Source organism: Thalassophryne amazonica, chromosome 17 (assembly GCF_902500255.1).
Source record: "Thalassophryne amazonica chromosome 17, fThaAma1.1, whole genome shotgun sequence".
In the NCBI taxonomy this organism is placed as follows: domain Eukaryota; kingdom Metazoa; phylum Chordata; class Actinopteri; order Batrachoidiformes; family Batrachoididae; genus Thalassophryne; species Thalassophryne amazonica.
This window is the reverse complement of record NC_047119.1, coordinates 2,136,867-2,150,487: the sequence shown is the minus strand read 5'-3', so window position 1 is coordinate 2,150,487 and position 13,621 is coordinate 2,136,867. Positions and strand designations below refer to the sequence as shown.

Here is a 13,621-nt window from a genome sequence, read left to right as displayed (position 1 = left end):
TTTGCTTCCTCCAGTGAACACACAACTTCAGCAGCGCTGCAGCTGCACAGCCCCCCCCAACAGTCTGGATGTATGCAGTTACACCGTTTTAAGGGACTTTTTTGCATTTCACACATTTAAAAAAAAGGGGTTTTTTTTTCCCCCCCTCTCTGCACTACCAGTACAAAATATATTACAAAGTCACATACACATCTGTATATATGACTTGCAGTTATGTTGCTGTATTTTTGTTTTGCACTTTGCCAGATGGAGTTCAAGTACCTCAGGGTCTTGTTCACGAGTGAGGGGACGATGGAGCATGAGATTGGACGGAGAATTGGTGCAGCAGGGGTGGTGTTGCGTTCACTCTACCATACTGTTGTGACAAAAAGGGAGCTGAGCCAAAAGGCAAAGCTCTTTATCTACTGGTTGATCTTCATTCCTACTCTCACCTCTGGTCATGAGGGTTGGGTCATGACCCAAAGAACTAGATCGTGGGTACAAGCGGCCGAAATGGGCTTCCTCAGGAGGGTGGCTGGTGTCTCATTTAGAGATAGGGTGAGAAGTTTGATCATCCATGGGGAGCTTGGAGTAGAGTCACTGCTCCTTCATGTTGAATGGAGCCAGCTGAGGTGGTTCAGGCATCTGGTAAGGATGCCTCCTGGGAGGTGTTCCAGACACATCCATCTGGGAGGAGACCCCGGGGAAAACCCAGGACTAGGTGGAGAGATTATATGTCCACACTGGCCTGGGAACACCTCGGGATCCCCCAGTTGGAGGTGGTCAGTGTGGCCTGAGAAAGGGAATTCTGGGGTCCCCTGCTGGAGCTGTTGCCCCAGCGACCCGATCCTGGAAAAGCATTTGAAGATGAGTGAGTGACTTTGCCAGACACCCTAAAAATTGTTGTCATTGATGTGATTGTTGTATTATTGTAATCTTTATTTATTTTTTCATTTCCCACCGTGGTATTGAAAATGGTGTAAATTTTCCTGGGTGTCTGTATCCAGTTTGAAGTTGTGGTCTTGTGTCGGCCTCAACTTAGAAATTCTATGCAGATCAGCTGGAGGCCGGTGTGGTTGGTGTTGACGCCGACAGCCTGTGATACCACATGGAAAGACTCAGAATCACAGACTTTCTGACTAAGACGACCTGACCTTCATACACCAATCCGTCTTGTGTCTTGGTTTTATTGAACACGTTGATCAGCAGCCATCAGCTGTGAAAGCACAGCGCCACCACTGGATTCCATCTTATCTTATGAGCTTGTCACCTTTACGACTCTGAATGAACCTACAGACCTTCATCCCCTGTTTCATATTTTTCCTTTCACCATCTCTGATCATTAGTTTGCTTTGTAGAACATCAGCCTAAAGGAGCTTTTTGCTATTGGCTTCTTCCAAATATTAAAAAAATACAGATCTTTGAACTATTTTTAGATGAGATCAATATTGAAATTAGCAGTATTTTCTTTTGAGATTTTTTTTCACACTGTGCAGCCATAGAGTGGCTTTTTGTCTCCTTGTACCTTTGAGGGCACCTTTAGTTTGACCAGTTTCAGTTGCCCTGCAGACACACGGAGGCATTTTTCCTGCTTTACTATGTTCTGAATGGATTACATGTTAATTTTAGTGTGGTGGATTGTGTCAAGCTTGCACAGTTGTGTGTTTTGTGTTACGTAGGATGCGATGCATACAGTCACGAAGCAGGCGATAAAGGAGGCCAGACTGAAGGAGATCAAACAGGAGCTCCTCAATTCAGAGAAGCTTAAGGTGAGGAACTGTCACTCCACTGTGGACTCAATCTGTCTGGATGTTTCCTGAAGCTTTGTGCTGTCAATCAGACGTATTTTGAAGATAACCCCAGAGACCTGCAGCTACTGAGACACGACAAAGAACTGCATCCTGCTGTGGTCAAACCCCACCTGAAGAACATCCCAGAATACCTCAGTAAGTCGAACCCGCGCACAGCCACAGGTCAGCTTCCTCACATTAACCGTGTTCATTTTCAATCAAGTTCCTCAGACGCTGAAGGGGGTCTTAAATCCACTGTCATTCAAGAAGAGGAGGAAGAGGGAAAAGTCAAACTCTCATGGTGTCACAAAGACCAGTTTTAAGGTGAGAACTAGCGTGTTGTCCGTGGGGATCCACGGGCTCTAGATTAGGTCGTGTTAAAAAAATATAGGCAGCTGACGTTTTTCAAGGGTGGTAATAAATTGTGCAAAGTTTCTATAATGAGACTGAATGTTGTGTGAGTGCAGAATGTTTTTACAACCTTTGACCTCAACAGTGTTACGTAGAAGAGGGTTTGTGCTGTCAGTTCATCTGTGTGTGTCCATGAGTTTAGTGCAACGCCTCAAACCTTTTAATGAAACGTCACACTGGTTGTAGATTATATGAAGATATGCAAGAAGGAAAGTTATTCATGTCTGATGTCTTCATGGGGAGACTGACTTTGGCAGTTACGTGCACCTCTGTACATGTAATTGTGGTCTGTTCATCCACAAAGTCAAGTTTTTGAAATAGCCCAGGACATCTTTCTGCTATAATTCCTGAATAATTCTTCTCCATCTGCACTGTCTTCACATTGATGGAGGCCATTATTGTTTCTTGTATGAAACTCCACCGTGAAACCGTCACTGGTGGTGCCACAAACAAAACTTAACACGTTCACCTTTCACAGCTTCACAAGTTCTAGATCTGTGGTTCCCAACTTTTTTCTTTTCAAACTACGCTGTTTGTATGAAGAGAAACTTTCATGTAACTAAAGACTAAAGTAACTCAACCCAGGAGTCTCAGTCAAAAGGGAACTCTCTAACACATAACTTAGTTTTCTCCTTTTCTCTTTGATTGTTCCAAAGAAAAACGATGTTCTTAATGACTGTTGATTATCCAGGAGGCTTTGACACATGTACTTCTAATTTTTTGCAGCTTCAGTGCAGATTAGAGATGGAAAACTCCAGCTCCAGGGAGTAAAAGTCCTACCAAACGTTTGTTCTACCCTCTAAACCAGCTGATTTGAATTAGTTCGGCTCTTCAGGCAGGTGGATGAGCTAATCAGTGAAATGACCTCTTTTAGGTGAACACACAGCAGGCCTCGGACCACGGATTGGGAACCATGGTTCTCGATGATGCCATTTAATTAATTTGGCCTACGGTGACTGAACAGCTTCTTCTTTCCTTCTTTGCAGAAGAATGTTCAGGGGAAGAACCCACTGAAGAGTTTTCGCTACAGCAGAGGGAAAACCAGAAAGAAGTCGTAACTGTGTCGCCGCTCAGCCGTTTGTGTCTTGACGTTGGACCCAACTCACATTTAAACGGCCTGGATTTTGGATTAATACCATCTGGGACCTTGACTGTTAAGAGGTTTTGGGCGTGTGAACAGTTACCACAGTGCAAACTTTCTATCTCCAGCAGGAATACAAAAAAAAACAAAAACAGATTATTCAAGGAATTGGTTCTCTGTGTTACTTATTGATACATCAGGTCTGTTTGCAAGTGACTATTAAAACCATTCTTTTATCAACTTCTTTTGTCATACTTTTATCTGTGATTAAAACAAAACAAAAAAAGGACAACAGTACAGATGGACGTACTGCAGCTTCAGATCAATGTTGTTGTTTTGTTGTTTTTTTAATTAATCTGTGATATTCCAGGTATAATTAGATTAAATAACATCCAAGTCATTCAAACTTGAAGATGTTTGCCATTTTTCAAGTATAGGCAAACAGTACCTGTGCACATTGACACAGTAAGCTTTACGCCGTTCTAACACTTGGACCCAGTTGCTTGAACCTTTTCCCAAATATTGACCTCTATTTGACCTTGCCAGAATATTCTGGAGTCCATCTAAGTATGTGCCACATTTGACCCAAATTAGGTTGGAAAACTGAATTCCTCAACTTTTACCAAAAGGAATTATTTTCAGGTCAACCTTCATTGACATACCAAGTTTGGTAAATCAACAAAAGGTGGAGACGTGACGTCAGAACCAACAATTGAACTTTGGCAAATTAGAATTTGTCTGGATAATTCCAGAACCCACCGAAAATAATAAAATAATAGTGTTTAAAAAGTGAGTAAAAATCAAAATAATAGTTTTTATTTCCAGACACACAAATGCATTGTCAACACTACACATTCTATTTCAAATCAAAACATGAAGAAAAATGGATCAAATTTATTACATTACAGAAAGTGAAGAAAAAGGAAAATTAGCCTGTTCAAAAAAAGTGTATTTTTCTTTCTGTGGCCCTTATTACACCTTTACAGGTGGATCTTATTACAGTTTTCATGAAACATCATGTTATAATTCAAAACACTGTCGTCACTATTCTGCATCTGGTTAAAAGCTGAAGAAAAGTCGGTGAATAAAAGTCAAGCATGTGATTGTTAGAGGGGCTCGTACACACGTGTATGGATTTGGTTTGTTGCTGTTGCTTTTTTTAAAGATTTAACAACAGTTTTATGATACATGAAGCAACCAGGACACTTTAAAATAATGTGTATTTTCTGTGTAAAGTGTTTGTTTGGGTTCTCTCATGGTTCTCCAGCTTCTTCCCACATGCTGGTTAGTTGGTTTGGGAACTTTGGGTTGACTGTCGGTGTGTGAATTTTATTTTTTATAATTATAGGCAGCTCAAAAAAATAAAAATCACATTATTGGTGTATTTCATTTCAAGTTTGACTAACTCACTATTTTTGCAGCATTAAACCATGAATCCCTCAGTCTGGTTCACTTCATAAAACTACAGTCACCGTCGTCCAGAAGACAGTCACTGACATCCTCAGTCAGCAGGAAGGTTACAGGTCATCAGTGAAGGGGCCGGGTGTTCCAACCCCGATCACAGCATCCAAATGGAAAGTTGACTGGAAGGGAACGTGGCAGGAAAAGCTGCACAAACAGGGATGACCAGTGTTGAGAAGATTGTCAGGCAAATCTGAGGCTGGAGTGCAGGCATCAAGAGCCACCACACACACACGTGTCCAGGAACTATGGACGACAGGCGTCACATCCTGAGTGTCGGGCTGCTCCTAAACCAGAGACGATACCAGAAGCATCTCAGGAGAAAAAGAGGTGCTCAGTGGCCCAAAGTCCTCTTTTCTGATGAAATTAAATGTATTTCATTTGGAAATCAAGGTCCGAGAGTCTGGAGGACGAGTGAAGAGGCACAGAATCCAGGTCTCTGGAAGTCCAATGTGAGGTTTCCAGTCAGTGATGATTTGGGGTGTGATGTCATCTGCTGATGTTGGTCCACTGAGTCCAAAGTCAATGTAACCTGCCCGCAGTGTCAAAACTACCAACTGCGCTGCTGGTGGCCGCGGACTTTACACCGAGCGCCCTCTGGTGGCCATATTTGGCTGATGGAAAAACATCGCCAAACTTACTACAAATACATGTAATTTGGTCGCTTTTCAAATGGGTCAGACTCGTCAGTAAAGTCAATTTAATGTATAATGGTCCATTTCAGGTCAGCTTGGCGTCATAACTTGCTGCAACATAATCCAGCGTCGCCGCCATATTGGATGGGTCTCTTCACACCAGAGTCGGTGTTTTGTGCTGCTTACGGTTGCAATAACCGGCGCACTATAGAAACCAGATGGCGTGGATTTACTTTTCATAAATAAGATTGAGCAATACTTCTGGTTGTTTTACCATTTTTAATATTATAGTCCCTTCGGCTGCTCCCTTGTTTGCACTCGGGGTCGCCACAGCAAATCCAAGGTGGATCTGCATGTTGAATTGGCACAGATTTTACGCCGGATGCCCTTCCTGACGCAACTCCACATTACATGGAGGAATGTGGCAGGAGTGGGATTTGAACCGGGAACCTTCTGAACTGAAACCAAGCGCACTAAACATGGATAAATGTCTTGAAATATTTCATTTCCGTTTAATTGGCATATTTGACTCATACATATTTAGGTTTATCAATATTATTTTTGTGTTATTTTAAACATCTGTCACAAACTGGGGACATGAAAACCAAATTAGGAACAACTGGAACAGACATGCAGTTTGAATTAAACAGGATTTACATCTAAATCAGATGACCTGGGCAGGAAATAAACCACCTTTTATGGGTGTTTCAATGTCTTTAATGGTCAAAAAGCTGTTAGACAAACCACTTTCATCATAATTTCAACTGTCGATCTTAATATTTCTTTGCACATCTTTTACTGTCAGTAAACACCTGAAGTGTGGAACCTATAAACGCCCACTAGATGTCGCCATCATATTGATAAAGTCATTGTTTCAAACATTGTGTCCACTGTTTCGAAGCACGAAGAACCTATGAAGCTGTTGGTTAATTTAATGGTATCGACTGCAAACAGACTGTCAGAGTAGAAATTTCAATGTTTTTTTTTTTTTTCTAGAAAGTGATCATTTTATATATTCTTTACTCATTTCATTGTTTCATTTTCTGTAACCACTTAGACCAGTTCAGGGTCGGGGGGAGGTTTAAACATTTATCCATGTTTAAATGTGTCAATGTTTTTCAGTGGATATATTTTGATTATCGCACGTATTCCTTTTACATAAAACAGGATTTTTTTATTATTATTATTTTTTTTTTTATGAAGCAGTCGGCCGCTAAACTGTTCCAAATGACAAAATGAAGACACACAACAAACCCGTTTCTCCCAAACTGACAAAGACCCAAGAAAGAGAACTGTTAAAATCAACAGGTGAACTCAGAGGCGGCTCAAGCCAGTTTGGTGCCCCCCAGAACGTCGCGTGCCCACACCTCCCCAAATATTAATGGACAACAGACTTTAAACACACACTAAAATAACAGAAATAACAATAAAAAAATAAATGAAATAACATGAATAAAGCCAGAGATCCTGTTCAGGTTTTGTGCAAATATTTAGAAAGTCCTGAGAGCTCACACAATATGAATAATAAAAAAGGTGCTCTGTTCAAACAATACAAAACAGTGCAATATAATCTAAGAACAGTATACAAAAGTTGTGCAGGTTTAAGTTATAGTCAGTCCGAGAGACAGTAAATAATTTTCCTTTTTTTCCCAACAGCATAAATGGAAATGGTGCTCTGGTCAGTGAATACTTTGTACTCATACAACCCCTGGCAAAAATGATGGAATCACCGGCCTCAGAGGATGTTCATTCAGTTGTTTAATTTTGTAGAAAAAAAGCAGATCACAGACATGACACAAAACTAAAGTCATCTCAAATGGCAACTTTCTGGCTTTAAGAAACACTATAAGAAATCAAGAAAAAAAGATTGTGGCAGTCAGTAACGGTTACTTTTTTAGACCAAGCAGAGGGAAAAAATATGGAATCACTCAATTCTGAGGAAAAAATTATGGAATCACCCTGTAAATTTTCATCCCCCAAATTAACACCTGCATCAAATCAGATCTGCTCATTGACATTGACCCTATGTGTCTTTTTGCAAGGAATGTTTTTGCAGTTTTTGCTCTATGGCAAGATACATTATCATCTTGAAAAATGATTTCATCATCCCCAAACATCCTTTTAATTGTCCAAAATATCAACGTAAACTTGTGCATTTATTGATGATGTAATGACAGCCATCTCCTCAGTGCCTTTACCTGACATGCAGCCCCATATCATCAATGACTGTGGAAATTTACATGTTCTCTTCAGGCAGTCATCTTTATAAATCTCATTGGAACGGCACCAAACAAAAGTTCCAGCATCATCACCTTGCCCAATGCAGATTCGAGATTCATCACTGAATATGACTTTCATCCAGTCATCCACAGTCCACGATTGCTTTTCCTTAGCCCATTGTAACCTTGTTTTTTTCTGTTTAGGTGTTAATGATGGCTTTCGTTTAGCTTTTCTGTATGTAAATCCCATTTCCTTTAGGCGGTTTCTTACAGTTCGGTCACAGACGTTGACTCCAGTTTCCTCCCATTTGTTCCTCATTTGTTTTGTTGTACATTTTTCGATTTTTGAGACATATTGCTTTATGTTTTCTGTCTTGACGCTTTGATGTCTTCCTTGGTCTACCAGTATGTTTGCCTTTAACAACCTTCCCATGTTGTTTGGATTTGGTCCAGAGTTTAGACACAGCTGACTGTGAACAACCAACATCTTTTGCAACATTGCGTGATGATTTACCCTCTTTTAAGAGTTTGATAATCCTCTCCTTTGTTTCAATTGACATCTCTCGTGTTGGAGCCATGATTCATGTCAGTCCACTTGGTGCAACAGCTCTCCAAGGTGTGATCACTCCTTTTTAGATGCAGACTAACGAGCAGATCTGATACGATGCAGGTGTTAGTTTTGGGAATGAAAATTTACAGGGTGATTCCATAATTTTTTCCTCAGAATTGAGTGATTCCATATTTTTTTCCTCTGCTTGGTCTAAAAAAGTAACCGTTACTGACTGCTACAATCTTTTTTTCTTGATTTCTTATAGTGTTTCTTAAAACCAGAAAGTTGCCATTTGAAATGACTTTAGTTTTGTGTCATGTCTGTGATCTACTTTTTTTCTACAAAATTAAACAACTGAATGAACATCCTCCGAGGCCGGTGATTCCATAATTTTTGCCAGGGGTTGTATTTGTAGTAGAGAAGCTTGAATCTTCGACTGGACTGGGTTGCTTGATGCGAGGATGTTTCGCTTCAAATCGCAGAAGCTTCCTCAGTTAAATTTCTTGCTGTGGTGGTCTGACTTCTGTCTTGACTCTTGTAGAGAAGAATAACAGAAGCCACAAAAGCTGGAGATTTAAACCTAACCAGACCCCTCCTACCGAGAGGCCGACTGCTATTGGCTAATGACTAACAATTGCTCTAATTAGTACCTATTGTGCTCTAGTTAGCACTCTCCTAAAGACAGGGCAGCTGTCCCTCCTAACGATGGGACTAACACCTCTCCTGATGACTCTCCTGATGATGTGAATGACTCATTACCATGAACAAAAGACTGAAACTGCTTTGACCTGAGTACCCCATAGTAGACAGGGGACCCCCTCTCTGGTTAAGGCTGGGTTTCATCTGTTTCACATACAATGCCTCCTTCACTCCTCTCTCAAACCATTTCTTTTCTCTGGCTAAGATTTTAACTTCCTTGTCCTCAAATGTGTGGTTAGTGTCTTTAAGATGGAGATGAACTGCAGACTGAGGTCCACCAGCGCCCTCTCTGCGGTGCTGGTATAGCCTTTTGTGCAACAGCTGCTTAGTCTCACCTATTTAGTGTTCGTTACAGTTTTCCTGACATCTGATAGAATACACTATATTGCTCTGTTTGTAACTAGGGAGCCTGTCTTTAGGGTGAACTAATTTCTGTCCCAAGGTGTTAACAGGTTTAAAGTAAACTGGGATTTTGTGCTGTCTGAAGATCCTCTGTAGTTTTTGCCCTACTCCTGCTAAATAAGGGAGAGACACCCCTCTTCTTCTTGGCTCCGTCTCCTGTCTGTCTGTCTCTTTGTTCTTTAGAACTTCTGCACTTTATCCTGTATGGAGCTGCCTGTTCTCTCCAATCGTAACATCACAGTCCAAGAAGGCTAAATGGTTGTTTCTGGCATCCTCACATATGAACTTGATATTGGAGTCCACAAAGAAATCAAATAATAGTGAAAACATGTGCGGTGCGGTGTTATAACAGATCAATAAGTCGCTCCGTGAGACGTCATAACATCCGATCGGTTAGTGGCTCAGTCCAGTGTTATAACAGATCAATAAGTCGCTCCGTGAGGCGTCATAACATCCCATTTGGTTAGCGGCTCGGTCCGGTGTTATAACAGATCAATAAGTCGCTCCGTGAGGCGTCATATAGCGCCACCTGGTGGCCCGCACCATCAGCCTTTTTTAACAGATTTTGCAGGAGTCGATAAACTAACATCTCTGCTTTATATAACAGTTTGCAGAATTTTTGGGGACTCCTCTTATACTGGTTTGATGCCCCTTTTTAATCAGGTCAATGAACACATGCTCACTAACCCAACTGCATGAATTACCACATGAATGCATGTATGATCTGATGATATTTTCTTTTGATTCTCCTTCCCTTATGTACAGTCAATCTAATACATATGTATTGGTATCAGTTGCTATGGCAACAAGCATGTGAATATGTCCTGTTCAATAGAACATAAGAATTTTCCTGAAGTTATTTTTCCCGTACCTAAATCCTCAAGTCTGCCAAGGGAAAGGGCAATTTGAGACACATCCAAGTGTCATGTATGAACTCTTGTACTGCAGATGATGCAGATCCAGAAACAAATGTCTGACCAATGACCTGATTTTAAAAGGGTATCAAATCAATATAAGAGGAGTCCCCAAAATTCTGCCAACTGTTATATAAAGTAGAGATGTTGGTTTATTCACTCCTGCAAATTTCGTTAAAAAAGGCTGATGGCGTGAGCCACCAGGTGGCGCTAAATGTCCTCAAAAATGGGTCAGGTTGTACTGTGGCGCCCCAATGTCTTTTTCAGTTGCATTTGATAGAGTATATTTGTGTGTGTGTGTGTATATATATATATAGAGAGAGAGAGAACAAGAGAAAAAGAGCATTTTTTTCTGCTGTGAGCTCTGCAGCTGCACAAAAATGTTTCAAAATTACATTTTGACTTTGTTTCATTTATCATCTTTTGGAATTTTTTTTGACACATAAAATACAGGACAGGAAAACACACGGCAAAGAATCAATTGTTGAAGAATCTTACTGCCTTCATGTTTTCCTGCATCATTCTGAGTGAATTTTCTCAGAGTGTGATTGATGATTGCTGCTCCCTGCTGTCCTAAAAATAACACTGTGACCTCTACACATGCTTGTTTGTAGGCTTTGTGATGATTGAGCTTTACGACAACAAAGAGTGCTTTGAGCTCTGATGGGACTTTATGACATCACAGGTCAGCCTCTTTACAGTGATGTCATAAAGTGACCATACTCTTGTTTAAAAGCTTTTATAATGTGAGCAGCTGTATTTGGCCAGGGTAGACTCCGCCTCTCACCTGCAGGGGTGGGCTCCAGCCGCCCCCCCCCCCCCCCCCTCCCTGTCACCCCTTATTGGAATAAGAAAGTTCAGAAAAATGGATGAATGGCTGTATTTAATTAATGATTAAGGTTTTATCAAGGGAGCAGCACAAACGTTTGCCAGTTTGTTCAACATAAACACTTTTTAGAACATATTTCCAGGACTGTAAAGTTCTCATGTTAAAATGACTAACACAGAACAACAAGAGAACATTTTTTTTCTGCTGTGAGCTCTGTGGCTGCACCAAAATGTGAAATGTTAACATTCATGCTTAGCTATCACCTTATTTCAAAATTACATTAGACTTTTTGTAATTTATAGTTTTTAGGGGGTGAAGAAAATTTAGACACATAAAATACAGGACAGGAAAAAAACATGACAAAGAACCAAGTGTTGAAAAATCTTACTGTCTTCATGTTTTCCTGCATCATTCTGACTGACTGTTCTCAGATTTGTCACGGGGTGGTGGTAAATTGCTGCTCACTGATGTTGGAAGAATAACACTTTGGCCTCTCCACATGGTGCATGTTGACTTTCGCTTGATCGAGCCTCATGACATCAAAATGTTGCTCTGATCTCTGATGGGACTTTGTGAAGTTCCCTAATCGGTTTGTCGTGATAATCGACATATCAACTGATCGTGATCTATAAAGATGAACATGATCATTTTGCTGCACTCGATAGATGGCCCTTGACATCTGCAGGTTGGGTTCGGGTTAGAGTTCTCAAGGCATTTCACACAAGTAAGTCTAAACTTACCAACCCCCAGAGCAACAGTGGTAAGGAAAAACTCCCTCTGAGGAAGAAACCTCAAGCAGACCAGACCCAAAGGGGTGACCCTCTACTTGGGCCATGATACAGACACAAATTACAGAACAATTCACAAAACAAATATACAGGAAATGCTGTTGGTGCACAGGACAGGAGGGTCTCCAGCACAAATACCACACCCATCTTTGGATGGAGCTGCACCTTAAACAGAGAGAAAAAACAGAATCAGGCATCAGAAAGACAAGAAATACAGTATAATTTCTCAGCATTAAACAACAAGAAAAACAGGAAATACTAAGGTGATCGCCGGCCACTAGCCCTAAACTTCACTAAAAGACCCAGAATTTAGGTAAAGTTGAGGCCGCGGCACACTCTGTTTACTAATAAAATGAATTAATAGAGTGAAAAGCATAGTAACATACTATACCAGTATGCTAGCCATACGAAAGGGAAAATAAGTGCATCTTAAGTCTGGACTTGAAAGTCTCTACAGAGTCTGACTGTTTTATTGATGCAGGGAGATCATTCCACAGAACAGGGACATGATAAGAGAAAGCTCTGTGACCCGCAGACATCTTATTCACCCTAGAGACACAAAGTAGTCCTGCACCCTGAGAATGCAAAACCCGGGCTGGTACGTAAAGTTTAATAATTCAGCTAAGTAGGGATGTCGTAGTAGGTAAGCAGTCTCAGTCTTTTGTTCATGGTAATGAGTCATTCACGTCATCAGGAGAGGTGTCCGTCCCATCATTAGGAGGGACAGCTGCCCTGTCATTAGGAGGGTGCTAACTAGAGCACAATAGGTGATAATTAGAGCAATTGTTTAGTCACTAGTCTATAGCAGTCTGTCTCTCGGTAGGAGGGGTCTGGTTAGGTTTAAAACTCCAGCTTTTGTGGCTTCTGTTATTCTTCTCTACAAGAGTCAAGACAGAAGTCAGATGACCAGAGCAGGAATTTTAGCTGAAGAAGCTTCTGCGATTTGAAGTGAAATCTCCTCACGTCAAGCAACCCAGTCCAGTCGAAGATTCAAGCTTCTTTACTATGGAAACCACCTGGACAACTGAGAGCGTACACAGAAATACTTGTATTTGGTAACACTGAACCTTATGGAAGCAGAACATGCAAACAAGACAACATAAAACTATAATGTCAGACTGAAATCTGATCCAAATCCACTCTTCCTTAACTGTCTACCTGTCTGTCTTATGTCAACAGTGCGGGAGTCCATCATGGCAAGGAATTTAGGGATTCCATCATTTACAGTCCATAATATAATGAGAAGATTCAGAGAATCTGGAGAACTTTCTACACGTAAACAACAAGGCCGAAAACCAACACTGAATGCCTGTGACCTTCGATCCCTCAGGCGGCACTGCATTAAAAACCGACATCATTGTGTAAAGGATCTTACTGTATGGGCTCAGGAACACTTCAGAAAACCATTGTCAGTTAACACAGTTCGTCACTACATCTACAAGTGCAAGTTAAAACTCTACCATGCAAAGTGAAAGCCAAACATCAACAACATCCAGAAATGCTGCCGCCTTCTCTGGGCTCGAGGTCATTTGAAATGGATGGACGCAAAGTGGAAAAGTGTGCTGTGGTCTGATGAGTCCACATTTTTTTTGGAAATCATGGACATCGTGTCCTCTGGACAAAAGAGGAAAAAGACCATCCAGATTGTTACCAGCACAAAGTTCAAAAGCCAGCATCTGTGATGGTATGGGGGTGTGTTAGTGCCCATGGCATGGACAACTTACACATCTGTGATGGTATGGGGGTGTATTAGTGCCCATGGCATGGACAACTTACACATCTGTGATGGTATGGGGGTGTGTTAGTGCCCATGACATGGACAACTTACACATCTGTGATGGCACCATCAATGCTGAAAGGTCC

The 13,621-nt window shown here is 41.1% G+C and overlaps 1 protein-coding gene across 1 annotated transcript in view; it reads left to right on the top strand.

Moving 5' to 3' along the window:
- ddx56 (DEAD (Asp-Glu-Ala-Asp) box helicase 56) overlaps positions 1-3,509 on the top strand; it is a 33,731-nt gene extending 30,222 nt beyond the window's left edge. Inside the window, exons 11-14 of the mRNA XM_034192663.1 lie at positions 1,659-1,748; positions 1,820-1,925; positions 1,993-2,093; positions 3,167-3,509. Of these exons, the coding sequence (XP_034048554.1) occupies positions 1,659-1,748; positions 1,820-1,925; positions 1,993-2,093; positions 3,167-3,238 (369 nt within the window). The 3' untranslated portion in view covers positions 3,239-3,509. The remainder of the gene's footprint in view (positions 1-1,658; positions 1,749-1,819; positions 1,926-1,992; positions 2,094-3,166) is intronic.
- The last annotated feature ends 10,112 nt before the right edge of the window (positions 3,510-13,621 follow it).